The sequence below is a fragment of the Suillus plorans genome (genome assembly GCF_016647745.1).
Source record: "Suillus plorans strain S12 chromosome Unknown HD556scaffold_34, whole genome shotgun sequence".
Lineage (NCBI taxonomy): Eukaryota > Fungi > Basidiomycota > Agaricomycetes > Boletales > Suillaceae > Suillus > Suillus plorans.
Window position 1 is genome coordinate 66,431 of NW_024537418.1, and position 24,264 is coordinate 90,694.

At 49.1% G+C, this 24,264-nt stretch overlaps 7 protein-coding genes across 7 annotated transcripts; 2 read left to right on the forward strand and 5 right to left on the reverse strand.

Moving 5' to 3' along the window:
* Positions 1-521: 521 nt before the first annotated feature.
* Positions 522-2,571, reverse strand: HD556DRAFT_536422 (uncharacterized protein). The gene is made up of 17 exons (XM_041310895.1): positions 2,496-2,571; positions 2,284-2,439; positions 2,157-2,229; positions 2,053-2,102; positions 1,960-2,003; positions 1,883-1,902; positions 1,779-1,831; positions 1,644-1,726; positions 1,502-1,591; positions 1,311-1,453; positions 1,231-1,255; positions 1,150-1,179; positions 1,086-1,098; positions 983-1,033; positions 874-936; positions 659-820; positions 522-604 (listed from the first exon to the last, which is right to left on the reverse strand). Exons 2-16 carry the CDS (start codon positions 2,367-2,369, stop codon positions 787-789), a joined length of 858 nt encoding a protein of 285 aa, XP_041159303.1. The 5' UTR covers positions 2,370-2,439; positions 2,496-2,571; the 3' UTR covers positions 522-604; positions 659-786.
* A 6,943-nt stretch (positions 2,572-9,514) lies between these two features.
* On the reverse strand, positions 9,515-11,289 carry HD556DRAFT_1444129 (uncharacterized protein; the record flags this gene model as incomplete). Its single annotated transcript, XM_041306730.1, has 4 exons — positions 9,515-9,817; positions 9,878-10,408; positions 10,455-11,195; positions 11,248-11,289. The coding sequence occupies 4 exons, from the start codon at positions 11,287-11,289 to the stop codon at positions 9,515-9,517; spliced, it is 1,617 nt and encodes a 538-aa protein (XP_041159304.1).
* Positions 11,290-11,693: 404 nt separating this feature from the next.
* On the reverse strand, positions 11,694-12,625 carry HD556DRAFT_1444130 (uncharacterized protein; the record flags this gene model as incomplete). Its single annotated transcript, XM_041306731.1, has 2 exons — positions 11,694-12,227; positions 12,281-12,625. 2 exons carry the CDS (start codon positions 12,623-12,625, stop codon positions 11,694-11,696), a joined length of 879 nt encoding a protein of 292 aa, XP_041159305.1.
* Positions 12,626-13,108: 483 nt separating this feature from the next.
* On the forward strand, positions 13,109-13,851 carry HD556DRAFT_1193244 (uncharacterized protein; the record flags this gene model as incomplete). Its single annotated transcript, XM_041296228.1, has 3 exons — positions 13,109-13,207; positions 13,258-13,545; positions 13,597-13,851. Coding segments are annotated over 3 exons (642 nt in total), but the record flags the coding sequence as incomplete, so codon positions are not given.
* Positions 13,852-16,939: 3,088 nt separating this feature from the next.
* HD556DRAFT_1444133 (uncharacterized protein) lies at positions 16,940-18,835 on the forward strand (the record flags this gene model as incomplete). Its single annotated transcript, XM_041306732.1, has 2 exons — positions 16,940-18,389; positions 18,444-18,835. The coding sequence occupies 2 exons, from the start codon at positions 16,940-16,942 to the stop codon at positions 18,833-18,835; spliced, it is 1,842 nt and encodes a 613-aa protein (XP_041159307.1).
* A 1,316-nt stretch (positions 18,836-20,151) lies between these two features.
* HD556DRAFT_1293073 (cytochrome P450) lies at positions 20,152-22,575 on the reverse strand. Its single transcript, XM_041299400.1, has 12 exons — positions 22,447-22,575; positions 22,295-22,391; positions 22,104-22,240; positions 21,926-22,051; positions 21,622-21,871; positions 21,450-21,572; positions 21,301-21,403; positions 21,162-21,248; positions 21,031-21,112; positions 20,852-20,974; positions 20,332-20,795; positions 20,152-20,260 (listed from the first exon to the last, which is right to left on the reverse strand). Exons 1-11 carry the CDS (start codon positions 22,461-22,463, stop codon positions 20,582-20,584), a joined length of 1,359 nt encoding a protein of 452 aa, XP_041159308.1. The 5' UTR covers positions 22,464-22,575; the 3' UTR covers positions 20,152-20,260; positions 20,332-20,581.
* Positions 22,576-23,368: 793 nt separating this feature from the next.
* Positions 23,369-24,246, reverse strand: HD556DRAFT_1536733 (cytochrome P450; the record flags this gene model as incomplete). The annotated part of the gene is made up of 6 exons (XM_041309638.1): positions 23,369-23,477; positions 23,525-23,583; positions 23,637-23,764; positions 23,810-23,861; positions 23,920-24,013; positions 24,065-24,246. 6 exons carry the CDS (start codon positions 24,244-24,246, stop codon positions 23,369-23,371), a joined length of 624 nt encoding a protein of 207 aa, XP_041159309.1.
* Positions 24,247-24,264: the final 18 nt, after the last annotated feature.

The window sequence follows — 24,264 nt, forward strand, 5'->3', positions numbered from 1 at the left end:
TCGGTGTATCTGGCGTGGGCAGTTGGATGCTGGAGACCACTTGCCGATCATCAGGTGCCACGTCAGGAACTTGACGATTCGGAACGCATTGCCGATCAGAGGGATTCTGTGTATATAGAAGCAGTGATTGGTCCCTGGAGCAGGGGCCAGCGGCCTGAGTCCAACAAAGCATCGTTGATGATGCGAAGCTACGCACATTCTAGTCTACGTGCTGACTGAGAGCAAGACGATCGTCGGTGATGCGAAGCTACGCACATTCCGGTCTACGTTCTGATTGATATCAAAGCGAACGTCGATGATGCGCAGCTACGCACATTCAGGTCTACGTGCTGACTGAGTCGTGGAAAGGCCGTGGAGACCGAATAGGCGCCCTTGGACCCCTATTAACCCCGTGCCCGGCATCACGAATTATGCAGCGGAGAGATCACATACCATATAAACGAGAGCCATGCGGTACCCCAGACGCCAGCTGATTGCTATACCCACACCTCGTATCCTGTTGATGGAGGATATGCTCACAGATGTCAGTAGTTCGTGAGAAGGCCGCCGCGTCTCCAAACAAGTAAAAAGATTCATTTGCGAGTTCGCTATCTTGACAATGTCGCTAAGGAAGAAAGGGAATGGAGTCTAGCACACGAGAAAGAGGCAAAGTCCATACTACTACTGATGCCTTCTTTTCTACCCCAAACCTGTAGCCGGCTATGCGAAGGCGGCCGTACTATACGTCAATGAACCGCTTCCCCGAGTTTTCCATCAGAAACTGACGGATCGATCCGGTCCCAAGTATCATACGAGGTTTGGGGCATCCATAGAGGATCCACTGTACGCCATGTCCATCATCCAATAGAGGTAAAATTCATAGCAAAAACTCACATGGGTAGTGTCACCACGGTGGTAAGTGGCACATCTCGACTACTTATGTCTTCTGCGCAGGAGCTGGAAATGTTGAGAATATGGTTAAAAACCATCTTGTCACTCGTACCTTGACTTTAGGTCTAGGAAGGCAACAACTATTCGACCCGATGCGACAGTGCTACAAAGTAATTGAATAAACGGCGGACGTGATAATGTATGCAGATCCAGACCTAATAGCAGATGCTGGTATGACAATGATCAGATAGTGATTGGAAATTTTCTGCAACAACTTACCCGGCATCGCAAATATAACGTTCATGACAGCTAGCGTGCTATAAATTTCAAAATGATATTAAATAGCAGGAGTTCACTTACTATTCAGATTCAACGAAGCCACAGCCTTCGCAGGAGACACGGAATCAGATGGATCTTGGATTCTGTTCATTAGCACGTACGGCTGGTATGATATTTGCCAAGCAGGTGATCAGGACATATGTTAACCCCTGTTTGCACAATACTTTCCACAATTCATTAGACGATGGCATATTTCGAAGGCCGATTATAGTCAAGACAAGCGCCAGTATATCATAAGCCATCGCTGCGCAAGGCGTCAGTGATGGAATAGAACACTGTCTCTGGGACATACTGTAGACAAATATAGTGGTCATATCAGTATGGTCAACGACCATGAAGCCACAACTGCCATTCACTTTCATGACGGAGAAGGCAACCATTACTGTGATGGCGGTGTTAAGGATCAAATTATAGTATTGCTTCAGACAACTCACCCCGTAACAGGATGATCCAGTGGCCAACCGTGGCTAAGACCAGAAATATACGGATACATCTGAATGCTCTCCAGATTATAAATCTGTGCATGTTGAGGGAGGGCTTCGAGAATCGAGATTGCTACTGAAGCTCACGGTCGTAACATTAAGTTCAAGGAAGAACAACCAATGGATGCATTTCCTGCAAACTGTCACAGCAATTGAGACGATGAATCAGCGGTACATCATAGCACACTCACAGAAAAGGCCAAAAAAGCGCCTGTCATGATGAACCTGAGCACGCGTCTAGTAGATTAAAATTTAACGAAGGATTCACTATGGCAATCCACACTAGGAGGGACCGGGCTGCTGAGCCAGCAACTGATGTTCATGAGAGTCTGCTGTGACAGTCGATGAATCAGATACGCACATCAAAGCCATGGACGACAGAAGAAGAATACGACCGGTGATGTACGGTAGCTGATGAGATTGGCATTTCTGTGATAATGGACAAGTATACAAACTGCTGCTTACTAGAGGCCATCTAGGTGGTATGCGTTTGCCAATCAAAGCAAGTTCAACTTGCCATGATCCTGCGTACTCCCACCTACAAGTTGGCCATGAGCAGGAGCTCTTAAATATGAGAAGTAACAATACGCACATGTACATACCAAGACATAAAAAATTAGTGTGCTCTACAATAGTGCTGCATTTCGAGATGACGCTGGAATCCGACCAGTTGACCATTCGCCTGCTGTGTCTGTAGCTGTAAATCGCCGCTAGCCACTTGTCGGTCGCTTTGTCTTGGAGAGGGGAGCTGGTTCCAGAAGAGATGAAGGGAGGATAAGTAAGAAGGAAAGGGTTATTACTGACATAACCCTGTCTAATTTCTATGGGGCAACTGACAGTGTGGAGAGCGGTGACTTCCGGCAAATATCCCCAGTCAGAAGCGTATCCCGGTGTTGCGCGTAGACGATCCAGAAAAAAAACTGCCAGGCAAGATGAGCTGGTGTGAGCAGAAGATGTAATTGGCGGTTCTGAATTGAATCGTGTTTAAACGATTTTCATGAAGAGTCGGGCGACGGGTGCTTATGATTAGGACACATGAGAATTATATGCCAGGCTCTGGTGAGAACAGAGTTTATGAAGACGAAATGAAACTGGCTTAGTGGCAGTTGCTGACAGTGTGTGAACTAAGGGGCGAACGGTGAGACTTCCGGTGGCCGCCAAACCTTTCCTCACATAGTAGTCCTCTATGGTATGTTCATCTATTCTCGCCTTGTTCTGTTTTTACAATCGGTTCGGTTCCCGCTAAGTAACCCTTGCAGGACCTCACTAGCACTTGGGACTCGTGCCTAAACCTTCCCTTCCAGTTTTATGTAAAATACATCAGCAACGCTCCTATATTCAAAAGTTGCTCTGCTATGTAACCTTGTGCCTGGCAGGCTGGCGCCGTACCTGCACTACTAGCGCTTCCACCCTGCTGCGCTTGCCCTGCGCCACCTGCCCGCCAAATTCCAGCATCCAGTCGTTCGTTTGCATTCCAATATGATAATATCATCCGGTTGTGCTCCCCGCCATTCACACTATTCGCCGTGTTTTTGTACCTTCTCGCAATTCACCACTGATGTAGCGCCGTAAGTTGTTAATTTTTGTCCGTGCTCATTCTCCGCTGCAGACTAGATCAAATTGACTGCCAAATTCAAGGCCAGTTACTAGTTCCACTCATGCTCACTTCCCTCCTTTTGCACTAGGTTCTTGTTGTTCATTTTATTCTGGATTGGCATTGTCTCACTGCTGAATTGTTACAGCCTCGTGCTTACCTGGCTCTGCTCAGCTGTGTGCCGTAATTTGGTAGCCCACGTATCTCTATCCCGCTATTGGTTCTTCCTGTAGGATCCGGGACCAAATTTTCCTATGGTACCACCCCGTCGTTATTTTAATAAGCATCTTAATGGCTAGAGCAAGTCAGACTCAGCGAGAGTAGAACAAACGCTATATTGAATACCTAGAGCAAGTCAGACTAAGCTCTAGTAAGTACGAGTGTTAACGAGCTACGAGACAAATGACATACCTCAGCGAGAGTAGAACAAACGCTGAGGATAAACAAACACAAGAAGACCGCTACTAATACTATACGGAGTTGTTAGGTAAGCGTGGCTGAGTGTTCGACGGTGAATCACTGTATAGTACCAGGAAGCAGGAAGTAACAAGGAAGTAACAAGATAGGTAACCTTCATGCCAATACACCCCCTCACCGAGACACCAGACACAGACCAACGAGATGCTTCAAGAAGAGCGGACGAGCGAGAGCTTTTGTGAAAATGTCGGCGATGTTGGCATGGGACGGCAGCCAAGTGGGGACGAAGGTACCCTGGGATACGTGGCCGCGAATGAAATGGTATCACACATCGATGTGTTTCGAACGGATGTGGTTGCGCGCCTCCTTCGACAATGCGATTGCCCCAGTGTTGTCCATATGAATGACGAGGGGCATGGTGAGTGGGAGATGAAGCGTGACAAAGAGAGACTTCAACCATAATCCTTCTTGGATGACGTGCGTGATGGCCATATATTCTGCCTCAGTGGATGATAACGCGACGGTGGCCTGCTTCTTCGAGACGTGAGCTATGATCCCCCCAGCAAAGAACCAAGCATAACCGGAGATGGACTTGCGATCCTCTGGCGAGCTGGCCCAATCAGCATCGCAATAGCCGTGCAACGGCTCGTCTGCACGCTCTCCGCCATAATGTAAACACAGGCTGATAGTCCCGGCTAGGTAGCGCAGTAAACGCTTTGCAGCTGCATAATGAGAAGCCGAGGGATTTGCGCTGAATTGTGCGAGGGTGTTGACAGAGTAGGAGATGTCAGGCCTCGTGCAGACTGCGAGATAGAGGAGCTCCCCGATGAGTTTGCGAAAGCTGCTGGCGAGGTTGGGAATGACAGGATGAACGTCCAAGGGACGACCGAAGGGATAGTTGGCATCGAGGGGAAGGTGGACGGGGTTGCATTCAAGCATACCATATTCCTCAAGAAGGTAGGTGATGTACTCGGATTGATGCATCCAAAGGTCGCGAGACGAACGATCACGTTCGAACTGGATGCCGAGGAATCGTTCAACCGGACCAAGGTCTTTGATGCCGAACCGTGCATTAATCTTCCCCTTGACGTATGCCAGGAAACGAGGAGAATTCGAGGTGCCTAGGCTATCGTCAACGTGCCAACCGATGATGCAAAACGTACGAGTTCCAGCGGCATCGATACGGTCAAATATGAACACGGCGTAGTCCACACCACAACGCGTGAAGCCTAATTCCTCCATGATGGCTCGTACCTCCTCATACCATTCCATCGCGGACTGCTTAAGTCCGTAGATCGTACGCAACATCTTCCAGACCATGACACACCAGTCCCCTTGCTCAAAACCCTTAGGCTGGCGCATGTATATGTCCTCTTTCAACACTCCCCACAGAAACGCACGAGTAGCGTCGAAGGTATCGAGATCCCAACCGTTTTTACAGGCGAGCGCGGCAATGATGCGGAGAGAGGCAGTTTTCAGAACAGGAGCGAAGGTGGCACCAAAGTCGACACCAGGGATCTGGGAGAAACCTTGGGCGACTAGACGAGCCTTGGACACTGGCCCTCCCTTCTTGTCCTCTTTAAATTCAAGCACCCATCGATTGCCGATAGCACGTCGCCCTGGTGGAAGTGTGGTGAGTCTGTAGACGTTCATCTCATCCATGATACCCAACTCTTTCTGCATGGCCTCCAACCAATCGTCACGGTCTGAACGTAGGACGGCTTCCTCGTAAGATGCAGGTGGGATCTTCATGTTGTAGTCTGCGCTGAACGGGTCGCGTTTGCGATCACTTCTGATGGCGAGATGTGCGTGTTCCTCTATCATCAAGTTGGCAAGTACCTCTGAGACGTCAACGTTGGGCTCAATCTCCTCTAATTTCTCCACAGGTGCCTCAGGTGCCTCCTCAGTCACCCCCTCAGTGAGTGCAGGCTGAACAAAGCGTGCTGCACGTGCTTCACGAAGCTCGACAAGGCGCGCTTTGGTGGAGGCAATGGCATCTGCATATGCCCTACCACCCTCCGTTTGAGTGCGTGTGCGAACTGATCTGCGAGGAGCTGGTGGAGTAATGGGCGCAGGAGGAAGCGATGACTGTGAGGCGATGGAAGGTTGTGGTGCAATGGATGGTGTGGGAGGTGGAGAGACTGCATCGTCGTCGTCGGAACCGTCAGAGTCGGAGAGGGTGACAGATGGGAAATTCTCGTCGAAAATAACATCACGAGCCACAAAGAACGCACCAGAGACCTTGTCACGTAGTCGATAGCCTTTAGTACCGTCGGGGTAACCCATGAGGATGGCCTCACGAGAATGAGGACCCAACTTGGACTGGACTTCTGTGGGAATACGTGCGAAACAGCGTGAGCCGAAAATGCGAAGGTGTGACAGGTCTGGTTGTTTGCCATTGATGATTTCATAAGGCGTGATTCCTGACGGCAACGCCCGAGACTCACTTCTGTTCCAGAGGTAACAAACTGTAAGTGCCGCCTCACCCCAAAGATTAACTGGAAGACGAGCAGTCTCCAGTAGGGCAAACAAGCGTCCTTCAATGGTACGCATGACACGCTCAGCTTTCCCATTTTGCTGATGAGCATAGGGTGCAGACAATTGACGCTCTATTCCAGCGTCCTGGAGAGCCTTGCTGAATGCCGCATTGACGAATTCGCCGCCGTTATCGGACCTGAAGACCTTCACCTTACGTTCGAGGTGGTTTTCCCAGCGGTTCTTAACCGTGTGCCACGCCTCCAATGCCTGATCCTTCGTTGCGAGGAGCTGGAGGTTCAGAAGATGCGAGTGATCATCGAGGAAGATGACGAAGTGGAGTTTACCGTGAGGTGTGATGACGGGGAAAGGTCCGCAGAGATCTGAGTGGATGATGTCGAGGGGGTGAGCCATGCGAGGTTCTGCGGATGGGAAGAAAGGTTTTCGCGGATGTTTCGCGATGATGCAAGGCTCGCAACGACGTAAAGGTGCGTCTTTGTCAACGTGGACGCCAGTAGCGATGAGCGGCACTCTCTTCACAGCCTCCCCACCAATGTGCCCTAACCTGGCATGCCATAGGTCCCAGGTTAGCGCAACTCGTGCAAATGTTGCAATCTCTGCAGGAGGGCGAAGGAGGGTGGCCTCGTCAGGACGAACGAAACGCAAGTCCACGGAGAAGAGGTTCCCGACTTCAGGTATCTTGCCATAAGGTTTCCCTTGGTGAGAGAGCTCGCAACGCGGTGGATACGGCCGGAAGTTGCACGACCAACCCTTCTTCAACATGCGGGAGACAGACAGGAGATTGATGTAAGCACCGGGCGCGTGGAGACAATCGGTGAGTTTGATTCTATACGTGTTTCCGTTGAGAATTAAATCTGCAACGCAGTCCCCACGGCCTGAGGTGGAGAGGAATCCGTGGTTCGCGGTCTTGACCTTGACGGACGAGTTTTGCGCATATGACCAGAAGACGTCTCGGCTCATGATGAGAGTGGAGGTCGTGCCAGAGTCGAGGATCATGGTTGTGGAGCGAAGCGCAAGATGCGAGTAGTCCTGTTCGAGCTCTTCGATGACCGCAAAGGAGAGGTTCTGACGGTGCGAAGACTCTGTAGCCAATGCAGCAGTAGGGGCAGGAGGAGAATGTACTGGTGCAGGTGTGTTGGGAGGTTGTGCTTCACTCGCTGATGCGGAGACGTCCCTCCTCGGTGCTTTCGCCTTCTGTGCCCAGGGCACCTTTCCTTCCATGCCACCCCCAGGCTGGAGACAATGCTCGCGGTCATGGGTGAGTGAACGAGGGAGACCTACGCAAACGGGATTCTCACATGACACCCCCTTAGGGTTATGTCTGTGAATCCGAACGCCGGTAGAGGGGTTGGTTGCCTTTCCGCTAGAAGAGGCGTTGGCAATATTTGTGTACTCGGACCCTGGCCGAGCCATTTTCAAATGAGCTCGTTGACGATTCGCCTCCTCCGTGAAGGATGTAGCGACTTGTTCGAATGAGACGAGCGTGGTGGGTGAAGACGAGGAGGATGCAGTGGATGGAGATGGTGCAGTGATGTTGGCGGAACTGTATAGACCAATGGTAAGGCTCCGGAAAACGACCCACTGAGGAGTGTCAGGAAGGCCGTTCAACAGCATGAAGATGGCTTCTTCGTCGGTAAATGTGATCCGCATTTCTGCGAAGCGACGACGACCATGTTCGAAGACACCAAGGTACCGTGCGGCATCTTCTGCGTCTTTGAGTTTCTCGGTGAAAAGCTGCGAACGCAATTCATACTGCGAGGTGACATCAAGACGCGCGAATCTTTTCGCGAGCATCTCCCATTGCTCTCGAGCGGAAAGCCCTTCATCAAGGATGTTCTGGACGATCGGAGAGAGCTTACGACCTATGATCGCCTTTGTTTGTGCGTCTTCCTTGATCCATTCTTTCATTAATTTTAATTCATCTGCCGTAGGCTGTCCTGCTGTTGCAGGCTTAGGCATAGTGCTCACGTATTCGGCTATGTTGCCAGGATCCGCACCGCTACTGCAGTGGTTCCATAGGCCTTCGCCTGCTAACGCGAGCCTGACGGCCCGTCTCCAGCTCGGGTAAGAGTCAGCGCCCAGAAGCTCGTTAATATGATCAAATTTCCCCATGGTTGATCTCGAAGAGGGTTCTGGTGCGACGTAAATGACGTGATAGCGGTATTTGCAATGAGTCGGTTGTTGAGCGTCCTCAACGTGAATCTAATCTTGTTCTAATCTGAATTACTGAGCTTCTAGAGCTCAGGGCTCATAACCTAATGGCTAGAGCAAGTCAGACTCAGCGAGAGTAGAACAAACGCTATATTGAATACCTAGAGCAAGTCAGACTAAGCTCTAGTAAGTACGAGTGTTAACGAGCTACGAGACAAATGACATACCTCAGCGAGAGTAGAACAAACGCTGAGGATAAACAAACACAAGAAGACCGCTACTAATACTATACGGAGTTGTTAGGTAAGCGTGGCTGAGTGTTCGACGGTGAATCACTGTATAGTACCAGGAAGCAGGAAGTAACAAGGAAGTAACAAGATAGGTAACCTTCATGCCAATACATCTCACTGCATCCCGTGAGTACGATATCCAAGGGTCAACCCTTTCTTATTTAACGGGCATTCCAGCCTTCATTCGGCTCTAATTCGTCCATGCAACATTCAAGTCTTTGCTAATTTGCATAGACTCGACTCTTCTTTGTACATATCATACATACAAGAAATCACTGCCTGGCTGCTCAACTTGATTTATATAATGCTGAACAGAGGTTCGGGAAATCTTTAGACTCGACGAGTGCACCCTGAAAATTAAACAACAAAAGGTGTGTTTGAGTTATTGACCAGAGTCTGAGTTTTTATAGGAGATTCATTCATTGTGAACATGACCATTTGATTTTATTGTTGCGGTGATATTCTTTTGAAAATAAAATGTATAGATCTTGCAGTCCTCGGAATCCTTCGAGTCAATGCCCATTACATACCCCTGGCCGCATCACGGCCGTCAAAGCCCGAGTCAGGGTCGGGCTCATTGATGCACATCTACAAAGCTAAGCGCGCCAGTTTGATCCAAACTGCACTCCCCGTTTTGACTAGGCCAGTAACCTCTATCGTACACTGACGAGAGGCTCAGGGAATACTCTAAAATGGCAAGTCCGCTGCAGATGCAGTCACATACTTACGCCATCAATAAGATTGTTCACGCGATAGTATCAATCAGATATCGCAACAATGTATAAACGATTAGCAAACAAACATTAAAGCCTAGTCTACTCGAACACCCGACGAACAACACTATGATTCATGGATCAGAAATTCAGAATAATACTTTACTGCATCTCGGCAAAAATATCATCAACGAGCTTATCTACAGCTGCCCTCTGCGACGGCGACAGGCTGTCCAAACGTTGGACGATTGAATCGAATGTTGCCCTATTGTCCTCGACGACAAATTCTGATTTGCCGTTCAAGCCGTTAGCATGCTCCTGCAGTGCCCAAACTAAGATTGTGCCAGAGAATGCAATGATATTGTTGAGATCCCGCTTGTTTGGGTCAATCCAGCGGGACAACCTCTTCTCGTGCAATACGCGGCTGATTATGCGGAAGAGGGCAGGGTTTCCAAACGCTGCATTCTACGAAGTCCAAGTCAGACTTTGGAAACAGTTATATCTGAAACTTTGAATGGGACTTACAGTGTCTGGATCGTCGAGGTAAGCGAAGCCAATGCAGAGGCTATCAATGTAAATCTTCTGGTGCACCAACTCTTTGCCCCGCTCACTGATAGGGAGCGCAAGATCAACTGCGGATCGACCTACATCTTTGAAGATACTTCGGATGGTGTTCGGAATGGTTTTGAGCTTCTTCAGCTCGGTCTTTTGGCTTTCAACTACCCATGCGTTGACGGAGTCCATTGTCGATGATGATGAATGCGTCTCCACTCCCTTATTGAATGCGCGCTGCGCCATGTCCTTTAAATCGTTGCTTGCCACCATCAAGTTGTTGAGAAAATCCCTCTTGAATACATTGCGAGCGCTGTCGACAATGCGCGAGGTGGTGACTGATGACGGTGGAGGTGGTTGGGTACTGTTGGATGCAAGAGGTTGACCACTAATGGCAGGGTAACCCAAGCCTGGTTGGGCTATGTGACCCGTGCCTGCGGGTTCTACAGGAGGGAGGCGCAGGTGGACGGGCTTGCGAATGGCTCTCGAGGATCCAGGTACAACCTAATATTTAGATTAATCAACGTTGATTACTATACAGAAGACATACCCGAATCACGCCAGTTGAAAATTCCTCGCCCCGTATCAGTTCACCTGGTCTTGGCTTCGCATATGCCATGACGAGGCGATAGGCTTCATATGGTGCTGCTCGACTCACTGCACGTACTGAAGGGACACGTACCAATGCGTCACTGTGGCCTGGCCGCATCCTCAGGCCTGACCTGTAGCTCTCGACAGCCTGGTGGACTCCTTCCACATTGAGCATGGGAGTCTGCACACGGGTAGTGGACTGTGTGGGTATCTGCTGCTGAAATCGAGTAGGTGGTACGGTTGATGGGCCAGCTATCGATTGCTGGTTAGAGGGAGGTATCTGCGGGGCCATCCGTGGCAGGAATTGCGTAGGTGTTATGGTCGATGGGCCTGCCATCATGTCCCGGCTAGGGAGGTCTGACATCTGTGGGAGCCACTGCTGCACGAACTGAGGATGGGCCGTCATCGGTGGGCCGCCCCTCATGTCCCAGCTAGGAAGGTTCATCTGCGGGGGGCGCTGCTGTGGGGACCGTGCATATGATGCCATCGATGGACCAACCGTCGTATCGTACATATATGGTAGCCCCTGCTGCAGGGATCGTACATATGGCACCGGCCTTGGTTGTGGGGGGGGCGCGGCTGGTGGCTGCATAGCCAGTCTGGATGGTGCTACCGGACGCTCCATGGCCAGTCCAATCTGAGCGCTAGCAGTATTTCCACATGGGTTCTTCCCTGTGGACTCCGGGTATTTCGGTAATTGCTAGAAATTTGTTAGTTTGTAGCGATGCAATGATAAATAATTGATATCGCACCTTTGACTTCCGCTTTCCCTTCGATGCCTTCTTGGGAGGCATACTTAGAGAGAGCTGGAAAAGCTGAAGGCAAAGGGGAACAGAACTAAACTTATAGCGGCACTGGCCGTCGACAAATCAGACACATGTTTCATTGAGGCAGCAAATCGAGGGTGGAAGCTAGAATTCAGTCTGAACACTCATGGTGAACATGTAATTATAACAGGTGTGATCAGTCAAGCGCTACACAATTTGATACAAGAAGGGAAACACCGTCTACACGTTGTCGAAACACGAGACACAGACATGTCGTATGCAGTACACTGAATTGTCGGGAAATAGAAGGGCAAACAGCGGGACCCCAAGCTACATGCAGATCGGTTAAGAACATGGTATCGATATATACTTGATCACTGTAGAAATAAATGTAAGCGCTTAAATATTAGTAGAAAAATGAGGGGGTTACCTCAAAAACTCGCTTCCAAGGCAAACCCTTCACCTTTGACGCCCGATCCGTCGGAACTAACTTCTGATCTGGGCTCGTCCCAGTCTTCGTCGTCATCATCTGATTCAGCGCCATTGACGAAGGGGTCCATGGAATATTTATCCTTGGTGATCAGCTGGTTGGGGTCATGGAAGTTGTGATCGACTGCGAAGGCCTCGAGTTGATTTAATTGCTCCTCTGAAACACTGAATGCTTGTAGCTCCTCCTCGTAAGTTCCAACACCAAAGTCAAAGTCATCTTCAAGCTGGTTTGCGTGACGGTGGGTCATGAACCTTTCGAACAGGCGAGCTTCATTGGACGCTGCAACGTATTCCCGAGCATTCTTCTGCTGAAGTAGGTCAAGAAGTCTTTTATGATGCTCAGTCTCCTCTATCTCCCACGCAGTCATAAGGAGACGCAAGCGTGACTTTTCACGAGTCGCTTGCTTTGCAGAAACAGCTTGTGTGATAGTCTCCTCATCCATGCTCTGCAACCCACGTCGAAAAATAGCAGCAGCCTGTTCATTCTTATTAAATGCCACACCATAAGATAGATAAGCATTGAACATACCGCCTTTGCATCAGTTAATGATATATCAGCGTGATCATTCCTGAGTATTGACCTCCTTGTCCAGCGCAGTTCTGGTGCACTTGGCCCAGCAGGGCGTGCATAAGGAGTAAATTTCGATTTTGCACGGGTTGTATACTGAGAGAGGCGGCGGACAACGCCATGGGCTGGAAGAGATGGAGTATAATCCTGAATGATGCGAGGGCTCACAAAACAATCGTTTAAATCGTTGGGCGGGGTAAGTGGTCTGTCGCTTGATGGAGGAGATGAGCTCTGGGGGGGAGATGAACTCTGGGGGGGAGATGAACTCTGGGGGGGAGATGTATGGCGTCGGTGAGTAGATATCATGATATGTGTACCGACTGTCAGCAGTCAAAAGCGGGAAGTATCGGAGTTTAAAAGACTTGGAGGAATTCAATGCAATCAACGCGGATCTGGAACGCTTGTACCACAATGAACGATGTTCCAGCGGACGATATTCCTTGGCCTCAGCAGATCATTTCTGATAATGCAAGAGATCCTGCCGTGACCTGCCCTAACTCAGACTGCCGACAACATTTTCCATCCATTCATGACTTGCTTTCTCACCTAAACCACCCAACTGAGACATGCTGGCCGTCAGGATCTGAAGGACACATGGCCAAGCCTCCTGCATTACGTGGAACCCGCAGACATCACGATGGGCAGTCTGGAGTCGATGAGACCATGGATGATGAATTTAATCGGACCGCTCAATACCATCCATTATCGGGCTATGTCTACGGAGAAGGACAGAACATATTTCAGCAAATTCAGAACGATGAACATGAGCCAAAACGGGTGAAAAATATGTACTGGCCCTTTCGCGATCGTGGAGAGTGGTCACTCGGTAAATTTTTAGTTGAGACCATGACACAGACAGAGATTGATCGTTTTCTCAAACTGTCTTGGGTATTTTACATGATCTGTCCGTATACTACTTGCTAACTCTACATTATCAGTTCGATGTGAAAGATAAGCCCGCATTCTCGAGTGCTCGAGAACTATTGTCCTGGATGGACCTTTTACCTCCCGGGCCGAAATGGCAGACCACACAGTTTGAAGTCCAGGGGTACACCACTGCCGCTCCCATTCATCTAATATGGCGTGATGGCCTTGAAGTCGTGAAGAGCCTCTTTGGAAACCCTATTTTTGCTCAAAATATGTCTTTTGACCCTCTGCATGTCTGGGAGGGTGCGCAGCGAGAATATGGAGAGTGGTTCACAGCAAATCGAGCATTCTCGACACAAGTATGTGCTTTTTTTCTGTATCGTCACATTCTTAACTATCGACTATTCCAGGATCAGCTGCCTGAAGGGGCGACTATCGTGCCCATAATAGCTGCATCAGACAAAACACCAGTCACAAGACAGACGGGCGGTCTGGAAATGCACCCTCTTTTCCTCACTATCGGCAACATCGACTCTGACATTCGTATGAAGGCTACATCCCACGCTTGGCGATGTGTGGCGTATATGCCAATCCCAAAGTTTGAAACACATCCCGATTATCATACGATTCTGAAGTCGCGTGTCTGGCACAAGTGTGTCGACTTAGGTCCTGTTTGGACAGCGAATATTATAATTCAATTCAAAATTCGACCATCATGTGACACTACACGTAAGCCAGCTGTGAACCTCGGGTTCACCGTGTCGAGTGGCACACTAATTCCATCACAATGTCTGATAAGTCTGGTACTGGTTCTACACGCTCCCTTTGGTCTCAAGGTCCTGCTGATAAGAAAGCTGAGGGGACTGGCACATCCCGCAAGGCTGCTGCGATCTGGACAAAGGAGGAGGAAACAGCATTGCTTGAGTCTCTTCTGGGCGCTCTTTCTTCCTCAGGTGATGGTGGCTTCAAGGCACCTGCTTTCAATGCAGCAGCAGAAGATCTGAAGAAGAAATTCCCTGATCAAAGGGGTGCAGTAAAGACTGGGACAGTGTGCAAGAACAAATGGACATCGGTATGTTTACATAAAAGAACTCAAATTTCTTATCGGCGCTGGCACTAACATCAGTGCAATATCTTTCTAGTTGAAAACATTGTATAATGCTGTAGTTGATATCAAGAATACATCGGGATTCACATGGAGTGATGAAAATGGGGCAGGTATTGCATTGAAAGATGATGACGTCTGGGTCAGATACATCAAGGTGAGTATCGTACAAAGGAGCTCTAATACATGTACTCAATGTCATCTCTTTTGGCAGCACCATCCCACCGCAAAGCCCTTCAGGAACAAAGGATTCTCCCACCTCGCCCTTATGGAGCAGCTGGTTTCTAGTCAGGGGAAAGGCAAATACGTCTTCCGACCCCATTCCACCAGTACTAGTGCCGCCCTCAACTTGAATCCCACACCAAGTCCCACCACATCTACTACCACTGGCTTTATCGTCCCCCAGACCCCTAACCGTAATTTCACCACCATGCGCACTCCAGACACAGGCTTACTGGCCAGTGCAAATTCAAGTCAGGGTATGGATCCGGAATCCATCTCACCATCTGTCCCATCCACCTATCTTTCTCACTCTGCTGGCTCCTCAGTGGGAGCATGGACAAGTGTCAGCGATACTAGTGGAGCAAAGCGCAAATATAGCGCACTCTCTCCTGAAAGCGCTGCAGGCTCCAGTCACTCGAAACGGAGTCGTCCTCCATCTGCAACACTGAAAGTTCAGCAGGAAGGCGCGGAAAGTATGAAGGATCTTGTCACTGTAGTTCGTGAGATGCAGAAGAACATGGGGCTGTCAGCCCCCCAGCAGTTACCATCACCACCCCAGCAAGTTTCAATGGCCAGGCTCGTGCAGGCTATCGCCCTCCTCAACCAATATGCTAACAGCGATCTTTTTGAAAGTGTTGAAGAGCAGCTGGCTATCGCTAACTATTTAGCGGATCATGAGAGCCAGGCGGTCCTTTTCTGCTCATTAAATGAGCAGACAAGACGTGCCTGGTTGGAGCAGAAGCGGCGCCAGCTGTGTGGATATGCATGATACATTCATTGTCGTTTACCAAATTACATGATAGACTGTTGTGTACTACGTACTAGTACTTTGAACTTCGATCCCTATGAAAACTGTATAGCAGGCTATTCTACAGTTACAGCAGCCCCCGACGTGCGCGCTCCGCAAGATAATCGGTCCACATCGCTGCAGCGATTCCATCTCGACGGTTGTCTGCCTCCCTTCTCTCCCCAGCATCTGGCTGTCCTTCTGAAAGTGTGCCCAATACCGCACCATGAGTATCATCATTCTCCGCGAGATCATAATCCTCCTCGGGGTCGAAGAAGTCGGGATCGTGCTGGCGAATGAAGTTGTGGATAGCGCAAAGCGCTGCTGGGATCCGTGCTTGAATCTCCATGCTGTATTCTGGCGCAACCTGTAAAATCCGCCACTGACGCTTCAGGACTCCGAAAATACGTTCAATAACGTTGCGTAGCGAAGCATGTCGTAGATTGAATAGCTCTTTAGGATCTCTGGGCCTGTACATATAATTTAATCACACTAAGTACTAAGGAGACTCAGAGAAAACTCACGCAAGGTTCGCCTGACGCCACTCCTTCAGATGATAGCGCACGCCTCGATAAGGGATCAGTAGTGCGTCACAAGTGCCAAAACCGGCATCTGCGAGAAGATATTTCCCTGCAGGCATGTATAAGTCGGTTTTGCGTGCGTCATTCCAGAGTGATGCGTCAGCGACTGAGCCATCCCAGCCACAGAGAGAATATGTAAAGCGAAACTGGAAATCGCAGATGAACAGACAGTTCTGGGACAAGAATCCCTTTCGGTTGCGCAGGACGACATGGTCGTCGAGTGATGCGAATGCACGGATGTGGGTGCCATCTATGGCACCGATGCATCGATCAAAGAACCGGAATGACGGGTTGTCATGTATCATTGCGGAGATTGGTGTATTTTCGTTAGGAAACTTAACTTGCGATGTGTAGAACGGATGGGATGAAAAGAAAAAGAGCATCCGCTTGAAATATCTAGAACATGGTCATATTAAATGAATTAGATCAATAGATGTGAATGTACTACCTTGTTATGGTGTCTGGAGAGTGTTGAAACCTCTCCCCAACGAGGCGAGATGAAAGTCCAGTCACACATGTGTAAAGAAAGATACCAAGTTGCTCGTCGACCGAGATGCCATTGCGCGACTGAACAAATCCATGCTTGTGAAGAGTCTGCACCAAGCTCTCAAAGACTTCAAGATGGACGCCAAAATTATGTTTGATACGATCTGGGTGACCAGTAATCAGTTCAATCACCCATGCCTTCCCTGTTAAGATTGATGTGTGGTATGGCACTTTTTCAGCGCGGGATGTAAGTAGCAACTTGTAGTAGTAGGTGATCTGAGCGATAGCGATTGTTATCGCAAGAAGAATGAGGTGTTTCCGACGCAAGTCACTTTGTGCTTCGAGGTCCATGCTTAGTTGCGGTGATGGTTGCAGTGCAAGATCTAATTCAGTAGTATTAAGTTAATCAATAATCAGAATCAGTCGGAACAGTCGGCGGAATCTAGGTCACCAAATACATCACGTGCAGTGTCACATGATGGTCGAATTTTGAATTGAATTATAATATTCGCTGTCCAAACAGGACCTTAGTCTTTGCCGGCTTAAAAGTCACAGCAAAGGTCGGCGAGTTTATGCCTGACCCCTTCGGTGAACTTCGATATTGCTTTACCCCTCTTGTCGCTTGGATCGCAGACCTTCCAGAACAGTTGATGATCGCCTCTGTGTCAAAGAACGCTTCCCCCATCACACTGGCCACTCACAAGCAATTCGGGGATGCCAACCGTCACGATCCTCGCACAGCAGAGCATACTCTGGAGCTATTGTACATTCTCAGCCAGTCAATTGACCCATGGAATCTTGACCGGTTCCAGAAGAAGTCAAAGGAGCTTCTCCTTCTAGGCGTTCATCTTCCGTTCTGGCGCGACTGGCCACTTACCCAGGTTTCTATTTTCCTTGTCCCTGAAATCCTTCACACCCTGCACAAATTTTTCTTCGACCATCTGTTGCAATGGTGTAAAGAAGTGGTTGGAAATGACGAGCTCGACGCACGCTACAAGAGCCACCACAAACGTATCGGCATGCGTCACTTCTCTTCTGGGATCTCACATGTGGCACAGATGACTGGACGAGAGCATCGTGATATCCAGCGCACCATCGTCGCCATGATTTCGGGCGCTGCTCCTCCTGAATTCGTGCGACCTATTCGTGCTCTCATCGACTTCATGTATCAAGCACAGAACCCCATCCATACGGAATCAAGCATCGAAGCAATGCAAGCGTCACTTAACGAATTCCACAATTGCAAGGTGGCGATCCTGGAAGCTGAAGCACGTCGGGGGAAAAGCAACGTCAAGGAGGATTTCTACATACCAAAACTCGAACTCCTTCTGAGCTTCGCGGAGGCCATTAGGAACAACGGTGGACTTGTTCAGTTCACTGCGGATGTTAGTGAACGGCTTCTAATCACACATTGCAAAAGCCCGTTCACGAGAACGAGCAAACAGAAAGATTTCGGGGAGCAGATCGTCCACATCCTTGATCGTGAAGAGCGGATGCGGCAGTTCGATCTATATCTCCTCCTTCGCCAACACAACCAAGCTCTCATTAATGCCGTTGTCGATGAAGATGAAGAAGTATGCGCCACGGACCCGACAATGGCATGGGTTTCTCGTGTCGCCCCCGACGAACAACATCATTTCAGTGCCCCCAGGCCCATACGCAATCATTTTACCAAGGGCATCCTCTCCAATAGTGCCAACGCAGCGCTTACCGTCACTCGCTCTCCTGATGGCTCAAATCTCAGCTGGCCTGATGTGATGCACACCTATGGACTCCCTGACCTTCGTCACAAGGTCACAGAATACATTCAGCGATACACAGATGATGTCGAAGAGTGCTTCCAGATGTTTAGTGCCATCAAGGTTTGGTCCAAGTTTCGTATCCAACTACATTCGACATTTCGCCCATCAATCATCATGCCCAGCCAAGCTGTCCAAGCCGAACCGCCAAGTGATGCATTTCCATCTGGAAATTGTGATGCGATTTTCTTAGACATGGATCAAGGCGCAAATAACCCTGGTTGTAAGTTGGTTTATGCTACCTATCGTCCATGTACTGACAACATCTATTATCTAGTTTCAGTTGCTCAAGTTCGCATTGTATTCCAGCTGGCTCCACCCCGGCGCTCAACTGCAAAACTTCCTGACTTCTTGTCGCACCCCCTCCTCTATGTCCAACCTTTTCGTATCGTAACAACCCCCGAGGATCTAGAGGACACTCGATTGTGGAAGCTCGAGAGGGTCTATGCACCTGAAACGCAGCCCAAAACCCGCACCGGGTTTGTCATTCCCATAACAGAGGTAACACACCCTGCGGAGTTGGTCCCGGTGTACGGAGAAAAGGTTGACCGTTCCTTGACTTTAACGACGTCTCAAGAGCACTATGACCACTTTTATCTCAACCGTTATGCGGATAAGGAGATGTATAACGCGTTGCATGAATCATTGGACACTGAGTATACTCTTTAGCATTGATCTTGTGTCACTGTTCTTTCCAGTAGTAGCATCATTTGTAAACACAGTACTGCAGGCGCAATGATCTTGGTCTTGATTAGATGCTTTTTGGATCGATAAGACAATGATAAAATTCCACCAATCGCATGAGTTCGCTAGTGAAGTCGTAAGCATTCGTAAGTGTCCGTAACGCGCGTAAGTTAAGCGTTCATTTCAGTGGTTTTGCAGATGCAGTAAGTCCGGCAAAGTTCAGCTGAGTTTAAATGACAAGGCACAACTTTGCACCGCAACACGCGCCTCCCGCCGTTGCCTGCCAACACTGCACACCCGCCTGCTCGTCGTCGGTGTGGCTGACGGGGTGACTGTAATCCCGCTGCTACGTGGTATGTTAGCCATATGAATTCGAAACTCTGATTGGAAAAACTAAGTGCCCCAGAGTCTGCTCCAGACTTTGGCCCTAGAGTGTCCACTTTCAAAGTTTCTGGATGTTCTCGTCAGGGTTGAGATATACGGGTCGCACGAGATAGCCCTGCCAAAGGGTGATCAGAACACACATTTTTCCTAGATTGCACACCGTCAGGTACTAGTGGTTGTCAAAGACGATAGCGCCCTCTGATATACAAATGTCTTTCTGCTCAACCAGTGAATCGATTTTAGGAATCACGTCAAAGCACAAACAAGCAAGTTCAAGACCGCCGATATCAGGTTACTTAGCTTCTGCAGTAAATGCGGTCCTCAATAATATCAATAAGTACTGCAGCAGCTACACACCTTACTCTCCAATCATGATTATGACCGGCCATAGCTCGACTCCATCGCGTTTTTCGTTCTCGATCGGTCATTGATTCGAATGGAAACATCTAGCCCCTTCAGCTCATTATCAGTACTGTATGCGCACCCTTACTCGCGTCATGCTGGATTGCGCAAGCCCACTAGCTTTGCAGGGCTGCTGATTTTTGCATCGTCGAAATACATATTAAGTACATCGAGGAAACACTCCCCTGGGTCGATGAGAGCGAGACGTCGAAGCTGCAAGCATTTCTGTAGCATACGGTAAGCCATAAAAGAGCACCATGCAATTTTTTGAAAGGATTGTTGTCTGGCCGGAAGAGGTCGGAGAAAAAAGGTGGTGGACTAAAATATTCAAGGAGTGAAAATACGTAAACCAGATGTTGGCGGAGGATCGTAGAAGAAAAGTTAAAGGGTTGAAGGACAGGCATGTTCTGGAAGATCAGGTTGTCTGAATCGAATTCACCTTTGGAGTGCCGAGTAAGAATTGAGCGAGAGATGTCACATAGCTTAAGGTGCTTCAACGCAGGTACCTCAAAGAAAAATTATAGCTGATGGGGCTGTCACTTTGAAGACTACCGTGACCGGAAGCACTGGGAAGTACACAACGAGACCCGTGTCAACTTTGAGCCTGTTCTTCGTTTTGGCCAGCTAGAAAAAGAAAGCGCATGCAGGGTAGCGAAACGATTGAATGATAAAAGGATAGGACTTCAGTACCGTACTTCATTTTGTCCGGGGGCTGTGTGTAAATGGTTCATGATCAGCTACGAACTCGGAGACTATCGCAGTGTATCGAGAGATACTTCATGTGGGAACACCAAGGGGATCAAGTTCATTATTATAATCGTGCCTGTTGGAAGATATATGAAGTTAGGTGTAACGAGAGATTTGAGTTGGACAGACAACGAAAAAATCCAAAATGCAAGACGAACTCCTTTGTACAAAGATTCAAGTTTCTAGAATAAACGTGTTTTATTTGCCCAGTGCGCATAGTTCCCTGACCACATTCTCATCGATCCTCTTGGCAAAACATGGCTCAAACGGAGCAGCATGTATGGTTGCAGCGTCCGAGAATGCAAGCGTGTCAATCTCCGCTGCAGGATTCTCCGAAAGGCGGAAAGCCCACAGAATGAGAGCTGTGGTGATAAAGACCGACCGATTCGCGACATGTTGACCAGGACATACTCTGACATTTTCAAGTAAGGAATGAGAACGGGTCGAGAGATGAACGATGCCACTCACCGACGGCCAAAGCCAAAAGTGAAAAACCGGAGATCACTGCGCACACGACCTGCATCGTCAATCCAACGCTGAGGATTAAACCTGTGTGGTTCCGGGAAGACTTCAGGGTCGTTTGCGATAGCCCTGAAACACGAGCATCAGACACAAAGGTCAGAGGACGAAAATGATTGCCTACTGACCAATGGTTCCCAATCACAGTCGCGCCTGCAGGAATGAGGTAGTTGTTCCAAACGATGTCCTTAATCGCGCGATGCGGAAAGCCTGCAGTGGTCGTTCATTATCGCGTCATCACAACTCAAATAAGACGTACCTCCAAGAGTGACAGGTCTCCACCTGAGACTCTCGAGCATGAACGCAGTAACCTGTGGTAGCATTTCCTGATCATCAAATGTCGGCACTAATCAGGGGCTATCTCAGTGAGTGGACGAATAAAGAAAGGCATAACCTACGCCGCGTACGCCCCACGATATTATCGAGTTCTTCTTGTACGCGAGTCTGCGCATCTGTATGAGTGGCAGCAGCCATCATCATCATTGTGATTGCGGACGCAGTCTACAACAGTTGTCGAGTGAAGATACGATGCAATGTAAAAACTTACCGTATCAGAAGCGGCCCCAAATATCACTCCTGCAAGGTATCCCAGTTCCTGATCTTCGAGCTGGTACTGTTTCTGGTGCTCTAACATGAACCTCGCAAAGGATGGCCTTGCAGTCCCCTCGCACTTCACAGTGGTGAGCGAGCATATCTATCATCACAACAAAATCACGAACCATCTGCATTCGCACTGTGTCAAAGTGCCTGTTACAGAGAGCAAGTTCTTCTTTGTGCCATGCCTTCAGCTGACTCAGGTAGCCAGGGACGAAACGCAGTATTGGATACGTATCCACAAGGTATGCTCCCGGCTTCATAGCTTGACCAAAACGCGCAAGAGCCTTATTGATGGCAACGATTTCACGATCCGTATATGAGGTCGGAGTAATTTTTCCATAGGTGAAGGACATGACCAGCGAAGCTGAATAACTAAGATGATCGGATTACCACCTGTAGCGCGCAAGCAAGAGCAAGTGTTCGTACCGCATGGCATGACCTTGGTGGTTCTTTGGATCATTTAAGATATCCAGAACCAGATTCTTCCCATGCCTAGTCTGGATGGGCTCGTAGGTCTCCGCAACCTTGGGTTGCAAGCCTGCATGCAAGACCCTGCTTTACATTCAGTCTCGCTGATCGCACGTGGTAGAGACAAGATGTGTACCTGCGCAGCCGGCGAAATCTCTCACCAGAGCCCTCAAGCAACACTCCCAACCCGCCAGACAACGTCTCATGCACTGCAATAGAACGCGGGCGGTCGGCAAGATTTGCTCCCTCTTTTTCCATGATATCCATTGCAGCCTATGACGTGATCTACTCCATGCCTGGATAGACAATGAATTGTTTTATGCTGACCTGATGACGTCCTATAACCACGAAAATCCTATGGCCTTGTTTGAAGGAGAACACAGGTCCGTATTGTTCTGTCCATCTCGCGAATTGAAACGGCGCACTGCGTGAGGGGTTAGATAGGGATCATGTCGGTGTCCCTTGACAATGACTTACTGTGACTCTGGCATCGCATTTCCTAATAGCCAACGTCCAGGCGGTCCAGGGGGTAATGGCAACCGCCTTGCGGCCTGATATCGTTGTTGCACTATCCAGACGCTGGCTAAGATAATGATAAGGGTGCATGCAATGATAAGCGCCATTGACATGGTCCGGCTTGCTGGTAGTTACGACTCAGACACCCCGTTACTTTGCAATCTAAGTACTCGAACAGAGAGATGGTGACGTGCTGTGATGACCGACAGGTACAGTGAGATTAGAGTGCATCATTACACTGACTTATCAGTACTTATACAAACACGGATTGAAGACCTGCGTTGATAAATCGGACCTGTGCGAGTCACGTATTGTGGCCTTCCTATAGTATAGGAACGCGGCCTGAGGCCTGAGTGCCAATGACCACCCTGGTGATAAGCTAGTAGTACATCAGGAAACCGGCGGGAAAAAGGTTTTTGTAGATACAAATAGCAACATCAGTGTGACGTCCACGTCAGGACTTGACTCTATCGGGCCTTCGGACTTGGTCGGGCGTAGCTATTTTGACGCGCGCCTGCCGCGGTCGTGACGCGGCGTGACGCGCATGTGACGCGGCACCAACGAGCCTTGACACGGCCATTCTACATTCGACTTCCAGATCAGTTGTCACGTCTATTTCAGACGAATGTATCATTTACGCCGTAGGCCAAATACCAGCCCTAGTACGAAAATATTACCATATCCCAAGCTCATATATACATACATTACTACATGCTCATCTACAACCCCTCTCCATACTTGGCCATAACGGTGCCTTCCGTGGCTGGAAGTGCGCAGCACTCAGAATCGTTTGGGGTGCGCCATCACGCTATCCACAAGGCCCGATTGGTCAATGAGGTTTCTGGGTCCTGCGTGATCTCGAACAACCACAAGAGGAGCCCCAGGTTATGAAGGGAACTTGAGGTCCTCCCGGATTTTGCCATCGCCGTCGAGCCATCTCTCAGGATCAAACTTGTCAGGGTTGGGGTAGACGTTTGGGTCGCGCGAGATAGCCCTGTCAAAGCATGATCAGCGCACAGATTTCGCCTACATAGAATGCACATTAGTCGGCACCAGTGGTTGCCAAAGACAATAGCGCCTTCTAGTATGCAAATGTCTCTCTACTTAACCAGCAAATCAATTCAGAAATCACGCCAAACTATTGAAAACGTACGTGCGGGATGTCGGTCAAGGCACGGTGGGCGAATACAAGAGTTGTCACCGGCCTCCAGCGAAGACACTCCGGCATGAACTTGAACGCCTCAATCTGCGGAAGGGAACCGTAGTCGTCCAACGTGGGAGCTACGATAACGGGGCTGAGTTTCATGAGCTCACATGCTAACCTACCCCTGTCACGACCAATGATGGTGTCCAGTTCCTCTTGCACTTTCTCCTGCGCCTTTGGATAGCATGCAGCAGATGACGACAACCATAATCACTGGCGCCAAAGAGCGAACCGGCGAGATATGCCATTTCTTCGTCCGAAAGCTTGTACGAAGACTGATTCTCGAGAAGGTACCGAGAAAATGAAAGTCCAGCTTCGCCGGTCGCCTATGAAGAACTGGTCAGGTGGGTACTTAGAAGAGATATTCGAAAACCGACCCATTCTTTCGAAACGCGATTGAGAGCTCACTCTCTTCCCTTTTCCATTTCTCCAACTCGATTGTGTATCCCGGGAGGTATCTGATTTTCGGGAAGCGTTCTACCAATAACGCACCAGGTCGCATGAGATTCTGGAAGCGCTTGAACATTTTGTGGATGATGACGATTTCGGGAACAAACATGGTGGTGGGCCTGGACTT